The sequence below is a fragment of the Pararge aegeria genome, chromosome 16 (assembly GCF_905163445.1).
Source record: "Pararge aegeria chromosome 16, ilParAegt1.1, whole genome shotgun sequence".
NCBI classification, from domain to species: domain Eukaryota; kingdom Metazoa; phylum Arthropoda; class Insecta; order Lepidoptera; family Nymphalidae; genus Pararge; species Pararge aegeria.
Window position 1 is genome coordinate 10,214,366 of NC_053195.1, and position 21,211 is coordinate 10,235,576.

The following is a 21,211-nucleotide window of genomic DNA, read 5'->3' on the forward strand; positions in this document are numbered from 1 at the left end:
TAGAGCAAAACATTGTGGTTTATATTAATATAATAGAAACGGCGATCGCCCAGTAGGAGCTCGACTTCACTTTCGGGGGCCGAGTTCGAATCCCAGCATGCACCTATAACTTTGTAACTCTTACTAAAGTTATGTGCTTTTTAAGGAATTAAAATATCACTGGCTTCAACTGTGAAGGAAAATATCGTAAGGAGACCTGCATGCCTGAGAGTTCTGCGTAATGATCTAAAAGGTGTGAGGAGTCCACCTAACTGCACTTGGCTAGCGTGGTAGACAACGGCCCTCTTCTCCATGTGGGAGGACACCCGTGCCCTGTAGTGGGCCGGCAATGGGTCGATATGATGAAACATCGTATGAAGATAATAGTAGTTACCGAGCGTAGTCAGAAGTGTAGCGGCAGCGGCCGCGCGAGCGTGTGGTGCGGGATTGGCGGCCGCTGCGCTCAGAGCACGCGACACGCGCCCGCCCGACAAGTGCCACTTGAATACTACCCATTGGAACATCGCCTGCCAAAAAAACATACCATAGTATTACATAAATGACGGCCGATTGGCGCAGTTTGCAGCGACCCTGCTTTCTGAGAACAAGGCCGTGGGTTCGAATCGAAAATGTTACGTACGTATATTAATACGTAGTTATTGCAGAAATTTAATTATATCGTGCATTTATTGTATTTGTTAAATGTTTTCCACTTATTAAGGAATCAAATCTCAAAGATCACCGCGTCACACGGAATTCAACTTGTGTCGTTGAATGATGTACCAGTCTCGAAACCAATTTTGAATAGTGTTTCCCTTTAAAATGTCGCTATGTTAAATCGTTTCGGTGTTTACTAGTGTTTCATTGTTTTTATTATTCGTTATCTAATTTAAAGAAAAATCTTTAATCCATTTTGCTTTATTTATTATAGCACATATTATAATTCCAAAACTTGGACTTATATCAGAGGTTGACCTTTTCTTGCAATGATGATTCTGTAGGCCAAACTATCGAGGTCGCAAAAACAAAACGCAATTGAAGGATATATTTTTAGTCTCTTTTTCGCGTTAACTTGATTGGTCTTAGTAGCCACAACTCAGTCCACAGTCAGATCAACTGAGAGAAACTGGTGCCCGTACCTTCTATAACGCAATACAAATGGCCAAAGACAGGACCCGATGGAGAGAGATCTTATATGACAAGATTACTCGCCATACCAGTGATCACGATCCTCAGTCATGAGGGAGCGACTAAAGAGAGAGAGTAGCCACAAATATAACCAATATAAAAATAAATAGATAGTGGCAAGTCTTAATATATAGAGTAAACTAGATGACCCGTGCAACTTTGTCAGCACCAAATCGGTTTTTACCGGAAAATACGAATAAAAGGACATTTTTTAAAAATGAAGATAGATTTATCGCCCCCGAAACCACCTGTATACTAAATTTCATGAAAATCGTTGGAGCCGATTCCGAGATTCCAATTATATATATATATATATATATACAAGAATTGCTCGTTTAAAGATATAAGATAAGATACTGCAAGAGGTCAAGATCCGGTGCTTGTACAATTATAGGGGTCAACCATTCTACTTACATAAGTTGAAATAATAAAAAAAATGTTACCAAATTTGGATCATCTTTATCCGCTATACTGATTGCCGTCTCCGCCAGTCTTACGACGCATGCACCAGCGTCATGTATCTCGAACAATTTTATCACCTGTTGAATGATATATTACAATATATTTTAATTTGTCTGTATTTATTAAATTGAAGCGACGTCCTACCCAGCACGCAACTCTAAAATCTAACTTTTCTAAGATATGTGCGTTTTAAGCAATGAAAATATCTGCATGCCTGTGAGTACTCCATGAAGTTCTCAAAGGTGTGTGAAGTCCACCAATCCGCACTGGGCCAGCGTGTATGGCCTTAAACTCTTCTCATTGTGGCAGAATACCCTTGCCCTGTAGTGGGCCGATAATGGGTTGACATGACGATGATGATGATGATGAATTAAATTGCGTTAGAGAACTTATCTATTACTATTGATAATTGATAATATAGATTATATATATGAATATAGATTATAATTGATAAACTCCAGTTTGTTCATTTCTTTATAGCTAAGCATTGAAAAAACTTACCTTCATGTAGTAAAGAACGAGTGCCTGATGCTGAGTAAGCCTAGCATCGGGCGTAGCGACCAAGTTGCGCAGGAAGGGCTCTGTGCTTACACCCTTTGCGGCGCGACAGAAAGCCGTGTACGCACCCTCCGCGTCGTCCAACTCAAGCAGAGCCAGTCCCAGGATAAACTGACCTGCATAAATATGCCTGCTTTTAATATATGACAACAAATTGAACAGCACGATTTATCATTAAAACATAACCTTAGGGTTGGCCAGAACGATTTTAATTGGAGCCCACAAAAAACTTATCTCAGACCAATTATTACTAATTCTTCACTTTCGTATAAATTGTGTGACTGGTGGTGAGAGGTGGTTAAATGAAATCTTCCCGAATTTGGTCAGGTACAACATCCTAGACTGCGAAAATGATTAGATTTTATTAACCAATGCAAACTTCATTAATATTGCATATAAAACCATTCGAAATCAAACCTTTAGTAATGTAGCAATTTTCGTTCGATGATTGATGTAGACAACTTCCGTATTTTTTTCGACGTATTCTTTGAAAGAGAAACAGATTGTGTTTCTATCTGAAAGAATAAGCCTTTAGACGTATGGCAACAACTTCGGAGTCGGACGTGTGTTCAAACAAATTGTCTATTGACACACACACTTCATTGTTCACGCAACTATGTTTTCAATGTTGGTGTTATAATTTCGTTGTACAGTAAAGCGTATTTGCATTGAACCTCTTATTAAGATCGACTACGGTATATCTTTTAACGGGGATCGCTGCGGGCTACCCGTGCCCCATCGATTAAAATATATCCTGTTATGGGGCCAAATTCAAATTCAAAAATGTTTTATTCATGTAGATCTTATTTCAGGCACTTATGAAGCGTTCATACATTTAACTTGGTACACTAATGTTAGTGATGGTGATAACTGTATTCGTTAACTTAAAACTAAAGCTAGGAGGATTCCAAAAGCGCCCTGGTCTAAAAAGAGCCCACAACAAACTTAGCCAGGTTAAGTAAGAGCAGTGTCGTGCATAGAGGGTATGAACAGGCCATGCAGATGATATAGAATGAATCATATTCTTCCAGTACAAGTTATAAAAACTTAAGGCTTAAGGCTTTTCATAACTCTGACAATGCTTAAGTTTTTTATACCTCGTACTTGAGATTTTTATCATTTTATATAATCTGTGCATACCCTCTATGCACGCCACTGAGTAGGCGTACAACGGAACATTAATACTAATAATCAAACAAATAAAAATAATTACGCGAGCAAGCGTTCCACTCGCACCATGGTTCCAAAAGCGCCACGTAATTCTGCACAAGGCGCGGCTGGTTTATGGAAGCTACCCACCAACCAAACTCGAATCCACCGCTTACAGCCCAACTGAACTTAATTTAAGGAGCTTTATTTCGATATTTTGTGACGCATATACAACTTGTAAATGTAAACCGAAAATACTTTACAGGCTTTAGAGGTACATTATGTACTGTCTCTGAGACTGATCTGTGAAACCAAAAACCTAATAGTAACCCACTGCCATAGTTTCAACAATAAAAGAAATCAGATACAGCAATAACATCACATGCAAAGTTAAAATCATGTGACTCCTGTCACTTTATAAGGTACGCGTCGCATAGCGTAGGTTATATGCGCGTGTCGGTCTTTTATCTTCAATAGGGTTGCCAAAAGTAAACACTTGAAATATTTTGAATTCTTTTGTATGCAAAAATAAATATGCTTCTTCGATTTAATGTTTTTACAGTGTGATTCCTTATAAAATAAACTTAAGCATCCTTCAATATTATTTCATAACTCTGTTACACGTTGTATACCATTTGAAATTTTATTCTTATTTTATACTTATTTTATTGTTTTCGAATCAGCGCAATCAATTAAGACTAATAATATTTATCAGATGTTAATGTAACAAGTTGCATTCTTTCTTTATTATGACAGTAACCTAACTTGGTCGTAAATAATAATGCATATCTTAGAAGGTAGAAGGCTATCCTGTTCCTACCCGTAACAGGTATTCATATTAAAACCGATACCTCTAATCAGTTACTACGCGGCATCGGATCAGAAATAGGAAAACTGTTTTAAGATGTAACTACGATAACTTATTACCTACTATTTATAGGCATGGCCAAACCGTTGCGTTCAACTTACTTCGTTGGCGATGTTTAAGATTACGTTCAGCAAAGCTCTATGAAAAACAAAAACAAATCTATCCCTTTAATTTTTTCGGGACAAAAATTTTAATAATAATAATAGTTTATTTCAATTAACAGTTACTAGGCGAACATAAGGTAATGTATATCATGAAACCCAAATTCGATAATACTGCTATAGTGCAAGACTGAGTCGCAGTTATTATCGCCCATCTCTGGAGCGAGAACCATACACTTAAATTAAATCTAGTGAGATGAATATAAAAAGAAACCTAAAACCTTTTTGAATTAAATTCAATTGAAAGCATTAATAAACTCTATTTTTTTTTACATTCGATCCCTGTGCTAAATTGAAGCCAGATCTTCTTAAGTCAGCTGTGATTGAGTAACAAACAATCATCGGAACTTTCGCATTTATATACGTATAATAAAGGTACGAAAAACATTCGTGGTAAAGGATACAGTTGATGCGCGAGGTGGTACGCCATTAGCGGCAGCGCCTGATGCCAGTGAGTAGGCGCGCGTGCGGCCGCGAGGTGCGTTCTGGCACGTCGCCCCCCGGCAGCTGCCGCGTACGCAGCCGCCGCCCCCCCCACAGTCTCCGCAGTGCTCGAGCTCTCCGCACTCTCTCCACCCAACGCCGTTAATTTAAGACGGAATGCTTCCGACGATCCTGCCGCACTGATGAATAAAACAACTTCAAAGGCCGCATTAATAAACGTAGAAAAAGGCGGAATAGTAACGGTGACAACACCTTTCGACGTTATGGCACGTTTATTGATAATTTATATAAAAGTCAAATCGTGTCGTGAACGTGTCGTGTACAATTGTTCTTCGATTAGTTTGTTAGTTTAGATAAGATTAGTGTTAGTCTGAGTTTCAATTGTAATGTAAACTAACGCCACACACATTAGCGTAAATCAGTCGTTTTATAAACAGGAACAAAATTGAATCCATTCGAATTTTACAGATTTCATGTTATGTTTTTTACATGTTAGTCTATGCTCAGTATTGATTTATGACTGTAAGGGTCCGTTCACACAGACCGGCTCGGAGAGCATCGGCCTGCTTTTTTCTTTTCACACAGACCGGGTCGTATACGCTTGGAATTGGCCGGAGCGGAGCCGCCAACTATTTCACATCGACCGGCTGGAAGAGATCTGAAAGCGGGTGCGGCTGCGCGAGCGAGAAAGAGCACGCAAGCGGAGCCGGTCGGCTCCTTTTATTACTTCATCGAAGCGCGTTCAGGCATTTTTAATGACAAAAAAGGTGCAAATGCAAAAATAAACTTTACTACAATCACTCAAAACACTGTTTCCAACGTGATAAAAATCTGCTCTCCTCTCCGAGCCGGTCTGTGTGAACGGACCCTAAGGTGCACCAAAAAAAAATTTGTTTGATTAACTCTACGTGAAAGCATCAAACACTTTTTTCCCGGCAAAGGTACATATATGTTGAATCTGAATCACTGAATTACACTATAATTGCGCGCCGCCATTTTCAATGAGTAAACAAAAAGTTAACTAACTAACAATTGAATCCAAGCAATACTTCTTAAACACGTTTAAGAAGTATTGCTTGGATTTCAAAAGTATTATATTAATACAACATAATAGTAATACTCACGGACGCTGCAGCGTAGCTGCTCTTAGCCACAAAAGAGCGCGATACGCTTGCCAGTGTACGGCGCAATGTCCTGCACCTGGCACTCCACCTGCGCCTCTCGCCACACCCATCGCTGCCATAGCCCCGCGGACGACGCGTGACCTGAACATTACGGAACTTGGATTTATTGGATCACCGTAAGACTTTTTGCTTGCCAATAAATCAGAACTAATCTTGGTCAACATAGTCCTATGTATCGAATGCAATTTGTTGCAAATTGCTTTCGTGATAGTACAGATATCTTCAGCGATAACATACATTGTGTTAAGCTTCAGTTAATAAATAGTTAATTGCTTAAGTAATTTTATTTCCACAATATTTATTTTTAGTTTTTCTTTTTTTAGTATTTTACATTTTTTTTATTATTTTCAATGTTTTTTTTTAAGCTGTTTACAGCAATCTTATGTAACAACAGGTGCAATTTAAATTATAGAAAGGAATTGCAAACGCACTCTTGAACCCTAGTCTTCAGAGTTTCACACTAACTGTGGCCGAGAATATAGCTCATTCTATATAAGTCCCCTTCAAATCCCCTATCCAACTCTGCAAATCGAAATCGCGCATTAACTTTTTAGTACAGGAAAGTATTCGAACATGACTTACCTCATTTCAGCCATTTGACGTATCGCTTCAGTAACTATAGCCACACCTAGATCACTAGCAAAGAGGTTCTCGTACTCGCTCGTTTCTTCATTATCGCCTGCAATGGAAACAATACGATTATGATACGAAATGGTCGCAAAGTCTATGATAAGCTCTATTTAATTTTTATTAATATGTTTACAGAAGGAGATCGTTTGATTTATATTAATCACAAGTTGGCCCGGTATGATGTTCTGAAGATGCAGCAACACCAAAATATCATCCAAATAAGTTCATCCGTTTAGGAAGGTAGGTGACAAACGCACTCACCGAAGAATTATATACATCAGATTTAAGCTTGTCTTGCTATAATTTGCGACAACCTGATAACTGTCTCGTAAGCTTTAGCTTAATTCATGTTAAACACTGACAAAGTGCAAGTTAAACTAGCTTTATGCCAAAAATCAAATTGATTAGCTTAGTTGGGGCGTGAAGGACCACTTACTTGTACATGTATCAATTTCGGGAACATCCAATCTTAACGCATCGTTCAGTTCGAGTACTGCATTTTGTAAATCCCTGATAGGCTCCAAAATTGATGTGATTTCATCAATCTGCTCTGGTGACAAAGTCTATAATAGAAGCACGAGAATTTTAATTTAACCCCTATTTTTTATAGCTTACTTGTTTTTTGTTATTGTCATCTGTCTGAGGACTTCTAGTGCAAGTGACATCCAGGGCTGGGAAGTTGAACTAATCTTTCCAACAAAAGATATTACAATAAAACTAGCGAATCCGCCAGACGTTGTACTGCCCGGTAAGCAACGCCACGTACCGGGTCCACTTGTGTTTTTAAACCAACTCCATTGAAATATACAAGTTGTTTAGTAAGTTATGTGACCGAACACACGCAGAATTATATATATTACCGTCTGTTTTTCGTATTTTTCTCAAACTTTAAACCCTTTCTATTCTAGACTTCCACGAATATGTTAAGACCATAATTAGACAAATCGGTCCAGCCGTTCTAAAGTCTTGTGAGTATGACTAGCGAGCAGGAATTTATTTTTATATTTATAGTAAAATGTATTTATGCTCTCCCAAAAAGTAGTGTTAAGACGAATGCCTTTTTTAAGTATTTTATATTGGAAGTGTCATCTTTAGAGAGTCATTGAAAGATAGAAGAAAATAATGACACTCTATAGCCAATACATATTTGAAAATTTAATGTATGTTCACAAAAATATATCAAAATTTAAAAGAAAATGTGACTGCAATAATTTGAACGTTAGAAGCAAAAATAAACTTGCAGTGCAGTACACTAGACTACACAAAATAAGCAATTCATTTAAAGGAAATTGTATACAATTTTACAATAAATTACCGGTTGATATCTTGGGGATGTCACTAAAGAAGTTCAAAGTTTGTATTAAGCGAAAGCTTATAGAAAAGTCCTATTATAGTATAAAGGATTACGTAAACGATAAAAAAGCTTGGGTGTAAACAATTGCTCTAACCAGGTTGCTTCTTAAATTTTTGCTAATGACAATGTGAGATGGTGATAACAAAAAGAACACCCGGCTAAGTTTTTTGTGGGCTTCTTCTTAGACCAGGGCGCGATTGGAACCCTCGTAGCTTTAGTTTTAAGTTTACGATTGTAGTTATCGCCATCACTACTCACTGCTATGTACACATTTTGTATACAATAACGCATCAAAAGTGCCATCTATGTGCCTATTTGAATAAAGGAATATTTGACTTTGACTTTGACTTTAATAGACATTATAATAGAATTATATATAGGGTGTCCCAAGAAGTATGTGAATCCCAGGCGGACGATTTCTTTTTGTAAGTTGGTTATTATAATATATATTTTATATATTTAAAAAAATATTTATTTATTATTCTTTATAATAATTGTTTTATAAATATAACCTAAAATAAACTATTTAAAACTAAATAAAATCTAAAACTTCCTCGAAACCACCGCAGCGATGCACAGTTCCTAAGATGCTGGCAGCATTGCCCCTATGGATGGCCAAACTAATTCGTTGGCCAAGGTAACTGCCCGCTCTAGGATCACCGGTAGACTCGATAACCCTTTTCGATAATTCTTTGAATAGGGCTCTTGCCTCCGGACCTCACGGTCCTAGTCTCTACTCCAAAAGGCACATGATAATTATAATTGAATGAAAGTTACTGGTGCGGGGTGATCCTGCGGCGTAGCGGCGTGTAGCAGATATATCAGGCGAGGCAGTAAGCGGTCCAGCGGCGCCGCGCACGCAAACAGCCTCCGCTCGAGGTCGGCCGCGCCCGGCGTGGTGGCGGCCCGCTCCCAGCGAGCGCCGGCAACCACGACTCTGACCGCGTCCGCGGACAACTCCCCTGTGTCACCACCTACAACCCGAGTTTCCGTTGCTATACAACACTTATATGTATGTGTATTTTATTTTTACTAAAATTTATATTTATGAGTATAATAATAGTTCTTTAGGTGCTGCGTCTAAGCCTTTCCCAGAAGGAAGTCGTCCTTATTATTATCAAAATTAAGCTTAATTTTCTATACTCCGCGAAAAGCAGGAGAATCTGTGTGGTGTAATTTATAATTTCTTCAATCCTTATACCCCCACACCAAACAGATCTTCGGCAATATACCCTCTACGCACGTTTCGCTCCGAAACCGGAGCATCATCAGGAGATGTTGACTTTACAATGAATAATAGTTAAGTGAAAAATTCGCCAAATGTGTCGCTTTTTATACCTTTCTGACCCCCACCTAATCTATCTAAGCCCCTCCCACCTCATTAGTGCCTCTGAATATGTTCAATAGAGGTGAAGTTGATAAATTTATTTGTTCGTTTAGTAATTCGAACCTCCCATTCCTATGTTTAATAATTTCTAATTGTTCCCTCAAATCAAGTCTCAACCCTTTGTAGCAAGCATGTAATATTTCGTATGAATGATTACTGGTTACGTTATGTCCACTGTCTAAAAGATGTTTTGCAAAATGAGATTTTTCAGGATGGTTATGATTGAAGGCTGCCATATGCTCTTTGTAACGTGTTTCAAATTTACGTCCGGTCTGACCCACATATGTGGCGTGGCATTCAGAACATTGGAGTTTATATACCCCTGATCTGTGCTTATTGTCCAATCTGTCCTTACCGTTACAAATAGCTCTCAGTTGGTTATTTGTTCTAAAAGCCACATGAACTCCATGTGATCTAAGTATCCTTGCTACACGCTCTGATATAGATCCGAAGTAAGTCAGACTGGTCTTATACCTATTCAGTTTGTCCATTGGTACGGCGTATAACTCCTTAGCAATCAGCCTCTGTTGTTCAAATCCAAGAAATTTAATGAATTGTTTTGTTCCATCTCTGATTTGAATTTAATTTTTGGATGAATTTTATTAAGCTTTTCCACAAAAACATCTAGCTGTCTATCTGTCCCCGTCCAGCATATAATTATATCATCTACGTATCTATAGTAATACAAAATATTATTATGAGTTACTATGTTCTTATTTTCAAAATAATCCATAAATATTTCAGCCATTAAGGGACTTAGTGGAGATCCCATAGCTAATCCCTCTCTTTGATGATAGAACATATCATTAAATCTAAAATAATTTTGCTGCATACATATCTGTGTTAATTCTATTAATTCTGATACTTCTCCTGGATGTAGACGTTTAATTTCTAATAATTCAGTCCCATTATATAATCCAGACATCGGAGTATTAAGATCTTTAAAGAACACCATTGCAGATAATGATCTTATAATTTCAAAAGCAGATAAGGGGAATGCAGTTGTGATTATGGACCGCAACGAGTATGTAAACAAAGTTAAAGATGTAATCACAGGGGATGAATTCTCGCAACTATCTTCTGATCCAACTAAACATTTTGCAGCAAAAGTTAGATTAGCTATAAATAAATCAGAATACATATTCCCTAAAACAATCATTAAAGCAGAAAGTCATTGAAATGAATCCTCGGGCCCCAGCATTGTATGGCTTACCAAAGATACATAAAGGAAATATTCCTATACGTCCAGTGGTTTCATACATTGGAGCCCCAGCATATAATTTAGCCAAATATTTAAATTATATTTTAAAATTGAAGACTTCTTTTCAGCCAGAATTTGCAATCAAAAATAGTATTGAATTAGTAAACAAAATCAAAGATATAAATCTACCTATCCGTTGCAAATTGCTGTCATTGGATGTGGACAGTCTGTTTAGTAATGTTCCAGTTAATGAAACTTTACATATTTTGACTGTGGACATAACGTAACCAGTAATCATTCATACGAAATATTACATGCTTGCTACAAAGGGTTGAGACTTGATTTGAGGGAACAATTAGAAATTATTAAACATAGGAATGGGAGGTTCGAATTACTAAACGAACAAATAAATTTATCAACTTCACCTCTATTGAACATATTCAGAGGCACTAATGAGGTGGGAGGGGCTTAGATAGATTAGGTGGGGGTCAGAAAGGTATAAAAGGCGACACATTTGGCGAATTTTTCACTTAACAATTATTCATTGTAAAGTCAACATCTCCTGATGATGCTCCGGTTTCGGAGCGAAACGTGCGTAGAGGGTATATTGCCGAAGATCTGTTTGGTGTGGGGGTATAAGGATTGAAGAAATTATAAATTACACCACACAGATTCTCCTGCTTTTCGCGGAGTATAGCAAATTAAGCTTAATTTTGATAATATATCATGGATTTCCGCAAAGGAACGCCTGCTTCTATCCAATAAGAAGTGGTCCTTGTTCAGAACAAGGACGGCGGTATGAGAGATTACGTATGTCTATATATTTTCGAAAAAATATGTATTATATATACATCATCATTCCATTATCCCACTCTGTTGCAGCTTTAAAAAATTGCTTGCAGCAATAAGGCCGCCTTTGCATGCCTACAATTATTGTATTTTTAATTTTGTTTACTACTTTATTTTATGCACATTTTAAAGTTTGTGTGCAATGATAGTGTATCATTTCTTCTTCTTCTCTTTTTGCGTTTACGTCCATAACAGTAATATAGGTCAGTCTTCACTGCCTTATATTATCACACTGCAAGGCATGGGCAGGAGATATCCTAAACAGCCTAATTAAATATTTTTTTTTTATAATTTTTATTAGTTTTTTTTTTATCTACACTGGGAGGAATTATCAATTTTATAAATTTAAAATGCATGTACAAAACTTCGGAACCGACAGGATTTGAGATGACGTACAATCGCGATGTAATCGCTATAAGACTGATGTGAAAGGCATATACTAATTTCGGCATCGACGGTAGGAGAGCCTTGAAGCCTTATTTAAATAACCCATTACCTAATATAGCTTTGCAAATTTATAAAAAAGACATTGGCTTTCAGATAGAATGCGTTTGTGTAAAGCGCTATATGCGCTCTAGTTGACGCACACGTTACATTTTCATAAGATGCACAACCGCACTCCACCCATATCGCTCCACATGGCTATCTGAATGCACCGACTGTATTCTTTGTCGTAACACTCTTATCATGGAGTGACGGTAGGTATTTCTAGCAGATGTTATTTGCTTCACCAGCTTTCGCCAAATCTCACTACTCGCACACAGCCTGGTACATTCATGCGGGTTTGATTTGGCGCCAATGGGCGGTTCATCGCACCTCTCTGGAGCCTTCCACCTTATCTTATACAAGTAGGCGCTCTATAGAGTCGTTATAGTGTTATAATATAACATACCCATAACTGCACGGGCGTCAGGTAACGTGTCCTCCGGTGATGGCGATAGCATGATGCGTTCGAGCGGCTCTAGCTGACGCACCAGCGAGACGCCTGAGCGACGCACCACCGCACACCACCAACCGCTATCCGCCTCGCCGCTCTAAACGCACAGACCATCGCCATCATCATCAGACCAATAAGTGATTATTTAATTATATTTTAAACACGCAATATTTACGTTAAATAAGTTTGACTCACATGTTTCGACACCATAAGACCGAGTGGTTTCTGCAAGCCTTCCATGTATTGCATGCACCAGCTGTATAAATCTGACCAGCATCTTAAAACAAAAATAATAAAATATCTCAAAGCACGTATGCCAAGTCCATTTTCTCTAACTGAATAAAAATACAAGGTTTTTTTCGTAAATCAACGCGTGTAATCAACGACTAACGCACTTTGCTTTAAACGTTTTGACTGCCGAGCTAAGCTTCGTAACCCTGCGAAGCGTGCCCGGCCAAGTATTCGTATATTAGTAGTATCGTTCATCTGTTCAAATCATTCGTAGCATACAAACACGTTACTTTGAAAACTATGTGAGAATAAAGCATTTAATACGTATACAACGTGTACATGAATGTTAGAATAAAGCATTTAATACGTATACAACGTGTACATGAAAACCGAAATAATACTTCAGAGGCTTTAGAGGAACATTATTTACTGTCTCTGAGACTTACCTGTGACGCCGAAACGCTAATAGTTTTTAGGTAAACCATTGCCATAAGTTTGTATTGAAAGAAATTAGATACAGCCATCACATAAATAAGAGTAAAATAAAGTGACTCCTGTCACATATACGCGTACCTATCGCGTCACGCAGTGTAGGTACAATGCACGTGCCGGTCTTTTATCTTCAATAGGGTTGTCATAAGTAAACTATTAATTGTTGTTGTTAAATTAGTTGTATGGAAAAATAAATATGCTTCTTTTGATTTATTTATTTAAACATCTTTATTGCGTAATAAAGGAGAAATTACAAATATAGTTAAACAAAAAATTAAAAGCAAAAGGCGACCTTATTTATTATTTTTACATTATTATTATTATTAACTATTTTTTTTTGATTTATTATTTTTACAGGGTGATTCATTTTTACAAGTGAAATATACTTATTCACCCTTCAACAGTATTTCATAATTCCGTTACACGTTGTATATTACAATCATGTAACAATAGAAAATCAAAAAACTAAGTATTAGTACATAGAAGGTGTGCAGTACGTGCTGATACTTCGAAGTAGCCAACGCCCGCCTTTAGGCATGAGTCTGCTTTTAAAGTGCGCAAATTAATTTGGTGATAAAAGTCATTATAGAGTGAGCTGTTCACTACAGTCTGTGTGTTTGGTGTAGTAACTTACTTATGCATCAGCTGTGAATGGTCAAGAGTTGTGGATCGCGCGGTAAGATTGCGCATGCGCGCTTGCACAGCGCTCATGCATGATTCCTTCAGGTCTGCATCCATTCCGGTTTCAGCACCTCCCCAAGTTCGGCGGTATATCTATTAATATTTCACGAAATAGCTAATAAATTGTCGTTATAAATACAACAATCGATACTCTTCTGGTTTTTTACTATATTTTTATAACTGAGGTGATTCACTAATCTACGATCTAGAACTATCCTGAAATTATTAGACTTGTCAAATCAAAACTTTATTTATTTAAATGTAATCATATAAAAGGCACTTTTGATACGTCACAATATAATTTTTTACATTATAGTAAGACGGCGGTGAAATATATTCTTAAACATAAAACCAAAGCTAGGGGGAGTCGAAATTGTTACACTGTATACAAAATTAAAGCTAAAAAATACGCATCCAATTAAGAACCTGCTCCTTTTTTGTCGCCGGTTAAAAAGTCAAGGATTAACAAAAGTGCATGTATGCGGAAGTACCATGTTTAAGAGATGTGTGGGTCTAAATTAAAACAGAGAAGAGATTTTCTGAACTCAAAGATTTCGTCACGATCCAGCAAATAATAAAACTATACGACATAAATAAGTAACATGCATACCACAAGGGCCTTTTTAACAAGGGCTTGAGGAAACAGGCCTGGAGTCAGAAGCCGATCGCGATATTGCTGGTTTGAAGCCAGCTGCGGTAAAGCGGACAGAGGCTCGCGCGCCGCAACCGCACGCCAGCTTACTTCCGCACCGATCGCACTACCTATGATAAATACACTACTATCAGCCTTTCACTATACTAGTGTATTTATTACTAGAATTATAAATATAAATAAATAAATAAAATACGACAATACACCTCCATCTAGCCCCAAAGTAAGCATAGCTTGTGTTATGGGTACTAAGAGAGCTGATGGATATCTTTATGAACATAATACACGTAAATACTTATAATATACTGATAAACACCCAGACACTGAAAAACATTCATGTTCATCACACAAACATTTTGAAGTTGTGGGAATCGAACCCACGGCCTTGGACTCAGAAAGCAGGGTCGCTGCCCACTGCGCCAGTCGGCCGTCAATGCGATTACTTTCCTATTGTTACGAGCTAGGATCTCAGGATTTGGACTAGAATTTTAAATTCTTTCATATCAAGTACGCCTACTTTATAAGCACTTTGGAAAAGTCAAGTAAGTCTGTTTGTAGCGTACCTACCACAGGTTTGGGGAGAAAATTCTACCGAGAAGACGCCAGCAAGAAACTCAGCAGTTGCTGTTTTCCAACATAATTTACAATCATTTTTTATCATGGGGAGATGACAGTGGAGCTGTCTGCATTGAAACGCAGGATAATCGTAGTCCAGAATGGAAGCCTAATGCATTAGGTATCTCACTTGATATCTTGTTTCATTTGGAAGTTGCCGCGTTTCGCTCTTACAGCAGATTGTCTCAGTCGACACGTACGTAAGTTTATATGCGGTGGGTATTTGAGGTCTAGTGCCTTCACTATTTCACTACTACTTTGTCTTAAGTAAGTATGTAAGACTCAAAAAATTCAAAAAAAAATTCAAAATTCATTTATTTCAAGTAGGCCTAATATAAGCACTTTTGAAACGTCAAGTCTGTCTGTGTGTAGTGACTCTACCACCGGTTCGGAAGGCAGATTCTACCGAGAAGAAGCCGGCAAGAAACTCAGCAGTTGCTCTTTTCCAACATTAACAATTTACATTTCAAAATTCATTTTTCTATCTTGTGAGAGATGAAAGCGGAGCCGGATGCTTCCAAGCAACCTTGTCATTAAGAAATTCATCAATTGTATAATAATCTCGCTGTAATAAATGTGTTTTAACACATTCTTTAAACTTATGCATTGGTAGGTCCAAAATTACCTTAGGAATCATATTAGACTGCCTAATTAACCTCACAAACACATTACCAAAATGAGTTGAGTTTATTTCGAGTAAAAAGGATTTTACGATGGAACCTAATAAGAAAAATTGCAGCTTAGCAAAATCCCTCACAAGGCTGCTTCTCTCACTTAACAAGCGATAATGTTTCGTGACATCGATATAATTACCCATAATCATCGTGATGAAGATCGATTTAACAAAACTTGTATTTTAATAAACGGTAATTTATTATGAACTTAATATTGTTACAACTTTATTGACCTATACACAACGCTAATCAAACTGTCTAACTGTCTATGGTATATTAAAATACTCACGATATTAAAAACGTTAATCTTTGATATATACTTTTAGTGAAATAAATACATAAAGTTGTCATAAAAATACGCGGTGAAAACCATAATTTATAGTTTATCGCGTTTTGAAGGTCAAATTGGGCACAGACACAATGGCAACAAAATATAGATCAACTATTATTTAATCTAATAATTCACACATTAATATGTTAACGGATCCACAATAATTATAATAATGTGATGTCAAGTCATTATAATTTGTTAGGGTTGAATTTTTGTTGAATGTATTATGCTACTTGAAGTTATATTTGTTTCTTTAAATCGATTATTAGTGATACATTTTACGGGTTCTGGCCTAGAATTAACTTTTCAAATAACTATATTTAATTTCTCACTTGTCACTACAGCATCCCCGTCTGGTTGTGTCCATAACGCCCATATAACGTGGCTGCCCTCGCCATAACCAATTGAATAATCAAGGAGGTCCAGCTAAAACAAAATACAGATATCAGTTTGTGCAATTCAATATTATGATCCCTGTGGGAATGTTATGCAGGTACATAGTTGTATGTCGTGTGAACGCCAGTGATGCAACAGACCTCTGAATCTGCTTTTTAATTGCGGATGATCCGCACGCTTTTACAAACAAAATTCTGCTTCTGTTTTTTAATTGCGGATGATCCGCACGCTTTTACAAATAAAATTCTGCTTCTGCTTTTGCAACTTTTACAACGGAATTTCAAACGACCATTTGTTATCTGTGTTACCAGTAGTAATTCGGGTTATTATTTTTGGGCATGGTTCTCTATTCAAATAAATAAATAAACTACGAAAATGCACACATCGCCACCTAGCCCCAAAGTAAGCGTAGCTTGTGTTATGGGTACTAAGATGCCTGATGAATATTTTTATGAATAATATACATAAATACTTTGAAAATACATATAAACACCCAGACACTGAAAAACATTCATGCTCATCACACAAACACTTTTCAGTAGTGGGAATCGAACCCACGGCCTTGGGCTCAGAAAGCAGGGTCGCTGCAAACTGCGCCAATCGGCCGTCTTAGGATAGCAAATGGCTCTCTTCTTTTTTTAGGTCTTGAAACAAGTTTGGTTCGTATTTCTTTTAGAATAATAGTTCAAATTCAACTATGCAAGAAAATAAAATGCATAGTCAAAAAGAATTGCAAAAAGAACGCACAACTATCGCTATTAATATTGAATAGAAGCAGGCGTTACTGCGAAATTCCATTATATATTATGAAAATTAAGCTTAATATGTAAGTATAGTGCATTTTATAATTTCTTCTATCTTTATACTCAACACCAAACGGATCCTCGGCAATGTACCCTCTACGCATATTACGCTCCGAAACCGGAGCATCAACAATGAATAATTTCCAAGATTACTTAAGCAATTATGAATTGCAATACGCAGAATCCCATTTTTTGCAGAGTAAAACAAATTAAGCTTTATTTTCGTAATATTTCGCTATTATAGAAAATAATACTAATATAAAATTCTCAAATTCTATTTTTTTCTTGGTACTTGTTATTTACTATGTTATTTTATTTCTGAATTCGTTTTCGATTCCATTGCACACTTCCATTGCATCACTAGTAAAAATATTAGCATTATTTATGTTACCTGAGGTCCAAATATGTGGCATATCTGTGAGAATTTGACGGCGCCAGCACCTCCATCGTGCATTTTCATCACCATAAACTCACATTCATTGGGAAAGGAGATATAGGCCACTAATAAGATACTTCCATCCAATGCAGTTGTATATTGTAACATGTGACCATGTGCTGTAATAAAATGTGTAGTCAATAGGAAATCATACAAAATTTTAAGTCACTTTTAGTTATGAAATAAATCCTTTAATACTGAATCTAAATTTTATAAATTTATTACTTTGATACGCCATTTTTATGATAATTTTCTCCTCTAGTGCCAAAAACTAAAATTAATGTTATCTTTATAAAATTACAAAATATTGAAATTTCATCAACATCTTAAACTAAATTTATTATCTAAAACTAGGTGACTCATGCAAATTCGTTTGAGTCGAAAGAAAATCTTTTTTTTATATAGGTATAGAATATCTGATATTGCATATGCATATGTATAAGGCTTAAAGTTCAGTTTAGAACTTTGTATAGAGGCGCAAAGTCAAGGTCACTTTAAAATCCAATATAACATCAGTTCTTAAGAAAATAGATAATTTTTCTTATTTAATTTTACATTTTTTTATATATTTGAATAAACTTACAAAATATCAAGTTTAAAGTTGTGTCATATTGAAACATGTCAAACGGCAACAACAACTATTCAAATACTTACGAGGAGGTTTAGGTCTCTCTAATGTTTGTGATAAAGGTGCGGAGACAGCGGTGGGTGCTCCCCCATCATCCAACAGCCAAGCACGAAGGCAAGTATCACCGCAAATTGCAACGGCCAACCCATTAACAAGCACTACTCCATAAGTATCAACACCATCACTCTTCCCTCTAAAACATGATTTTTCGTTCAGTAGTTAAAAAAAAAAACACTTAGTGCCTGAAGACCAAAGTCTTCGAACAATGCGTGTTGCCAGTGATGACCTATGGCTCCGAAAAATGGTCGCTAACTATGTGCCTCATAACAAGGCTCAGAGTCACTCAGCGGGCAATGGAGATAGCTATGCTCGGAGTATCTCTACGTGATCAAATCAGAAATTTGGCGATCCGTAGAAGAACCAGTTACCGACATAGCTCAACAAGTAGCGAAGCTGTAGTGGCAATGGGCGGGGTACATAGTTCGGAGAAGGGATGGACGTTGGTCCCAAGGTGCTGGAATGGCAGCCCCGAACTGGTAAGCGCGGCGCGGGTAGCCGCTGGATTCAAGCGGCACAAAACCGTGGAATTTCGAATTCCCTACAAAATACCTATATACAGCAGTGGACGTCTATCGGTTGATGACTTAAAAAATATATTACATTGTGCATGTATGCATTATGGAAATTTTATGCATTAATTTGTAGGCATCAAAGAGGTCAATATGTTATGTTAAAAGTTCGCTTTTCACTTCAATGCACTTTGAATCTGTGTTAGTACACATTTAATAAGCAACAACTGAACTTTCTTGGCGTTAACTAACTGCAGCTAGACCTGACCTTAGAAATCCATTACCGAGGTCCAAGTCGGGAGGGTTATCAAAGTGGGAACCTTCATTTTGCAAGAAGGTAATGCTAACTGCTTTGTCCTCAGTGGCCATTACTTAAAGCTACTTATTGTAAGCAGAGAAGTAAATAGTAGATGTTCAACAAGGAGGTAAAGCAACGTCTTACGTTACGGGCGCAGGAACAAACCACAAGCGCCGTTTTTGGCGCCCTAAAACAAAGGGCGCTCAAAACGAAGGCAGCTTTTTTTCTCTTTCTCCTTTCTTATATATCTGCAACTTGAGACATTTGGCCGTTCGTCTGTGGTTTACTATTTCGAAGCTTTAACGCTAAGTTGTATATACTACTTTTCACAAATCGCGAGGCAGTAAGATCAACTTTTTTACAATTAATATTGTCTATGGTTTGCACTTCACAGGCTCTAACGAGTGATAGCAACGCCATAATACGTAAGAGCGAGATAGCAATATTAGAAAGAACAGATTTTATTCAGATAAGACATGTGCGATGTTGCTTATTCAAATCAAAAGCACCTAAGGATTCCAGTACAACATTACTTACTTTCTAAGCCTAAAGGATGCATTGACATACTTGACCTAGGCTAGGCTATGTAATAAGGTACTGTCGATCGAGTGGTGTGTAAATAGTATTTAACATTACCTTAATGCTCCAGTAATTCCATGTAAGAATCTAGGTACTGTAGATTCCCGTTTAAGTGATAAAGTGACTGCAGAACCGGTGACTGGTAGCTTGACTAACAAAAGCCCTCCTTCAACACCATAACCAAATGCTAAGGCGAATACTGCCTCACCATTGTCTCGCAATAAGGAGGCACAGGAGTGTGCCACTCCCGTATCTAAAATTATGTACATTTTTAATTGTTATGTTAAATATGACTTAGATAATCTTAGATAATAAATGATAAGTATGCAAATTAAATAAGCAACTTTAAAATCTGACTAATAATAAAACATTTCAATTTTCAATTTGTTTGGCAAGCACATGATTTGTACAAATGACTAGACCCTAAAATACATAAGCACTAAATAAAAAATTCTAAGACATATGCCTGTGATTTACACTTACTTGTGTTAGAATATTGATTGAGAATATAATAATTGTTTGGATTATTTATTGCACTGGTATCAATAAATATTGATGGAGTCATATTACCACTTGATCCAAATGTTGACTGAAAATTTAAAGTAATAACAATAAATAACTTAATAGTGTCCCTGGTGCAGTAGTGAGTGGTGGAGTTTTAAGTTGAAGGTACTAGGTTTGATTCTTTTTTCTCTGGTCTGGTCTGCTGGAAGGCTTTAGCTATGGCTATTTACCACCCTACTAACAAAGATGTGCCGATAATCCATTTTACATTTCAGTACAAAATCACATAGAAACCAATCAGGGATATGGGTTTAATACTACCATACTCCCTAAGAGGTTAGCCTGCTACCATCTTAAACTGCATCATCAATTACCAGTATAAAATAGCAACAAGGAGTCATCATCATCATCATCATATCAACCGATAGACGTCCACTGCTGCAAACAGTAGTCTGCTTTAAAAGCAATTCCCTGAACATAGGTAGGCACAAACAGACACACCTTGAATTTATAATTAACACTATTAAAAATTATTATAAAATTAGCATATAAAATTAATTTTAAATGTACTTACCTTTCTATCTAATCTAAAATGCAAAACGTCAGGATGAGGGAACACCAGTCTATGTACTGATGAAACTGTAGCAGCAAGTATAACAATTTGCTGAGAAGATGTTCTTTCGTAGAATGCTAAATTGTTTAAAGGTGGTGTCCCTGGCGCTACCTTACATCTTAAGTTGCATCCAGCCAAATTTACATCTAGCGAAGCTTCTGATAGTTCTATAGAATCAGATGTTGTTTGCCTAGAAATGTATTATCAATATACCTATTTATTGATGGTTATAGTACCATAAATAAATAAAACTTAGGCTACTCATTTGTAAGCCCAAATGGGGTTACTTATTAACTAACCATAAATAAATATACACACAATTAATGACACAAATTAGGCAATGTTGGCACTCAAAATA

At 36.9% G+C, this 21,211-nt stretch overlaps 1 protein-coding gene across 1 annotated transcript in view; it reads right to left on the reverse strand.

Moving 5' to 3' along the window:
- Positions 1-21,211, reverse strand: part of LOC120630603 (nuclear pore complex protein Nup160 homolog) — a 31,748-nt gene that overhangs the window by 9,612 nt on the left and 925 nt on the right. Inside the window, exons 3-21 of the mRNA XM_039899868.1 lie at positions 20,815-21,043; positions 20,220-20,325; positions 19,794-19,989; positions 18,317-18,483; positions 17,618-17,781; positions 16,360-16,453; positions 14,366-14,517; positions 13,709-13,848; positions 12,547-12,628; positions 12,307-12,448; positions 8,755-8,951; positions 7,060-7,186; positions 6,576-6,672; positions 5,934-6,074; positions 4,770-4,988; positions 3,401-3,519; positions 2,131-2,303; positions 1,611-1,706; positions 374-506 (exon numbers count right to left, since the gene is read on the reverse strand). Of these exons, the coding sequence (XP_039755802.1) occupies positions 374-506; positions 1,611-1,706; positions 2,131-2,303; positions 3,401-3,519; positions 4,770-4,988; positions 5,934-6,074; positions 6,576-6,672; positions 7,060-7,186; positions 8,755-8,951; positions 12,307-12,448; positions 12,547-12,628; positions 13,709-13,848; positions 14,366-14,517; positions 16,360-16,453; positions 17,618-17,781; positions 18,317-18,483; positions 19,794-19,989; positions 20,220-20,325; positions 20,815-21,043 (2,774 nt within the window). The remainder of the gene's footprint in view (positions 1-373; positions 507-1,610; positions 1,707-2,130; positions 2,304-3,400; positions 3,520-4,769; positions 4,989-5,933; positions 6,075-6,575; positions 6,673-7,059; positions 7,187-8,754; positions 8,952-12,306; positions 12,449-12,546; positions 12,629-13,708; positions 13,849-14,365; positions 14,518-16,359; positions 16,454-17,617; positions 17,782-18,316; positions 18,484-19,793; positions 19,990-20,219; positions 20,326-20,814; positions 21,044-21,211) is intronic.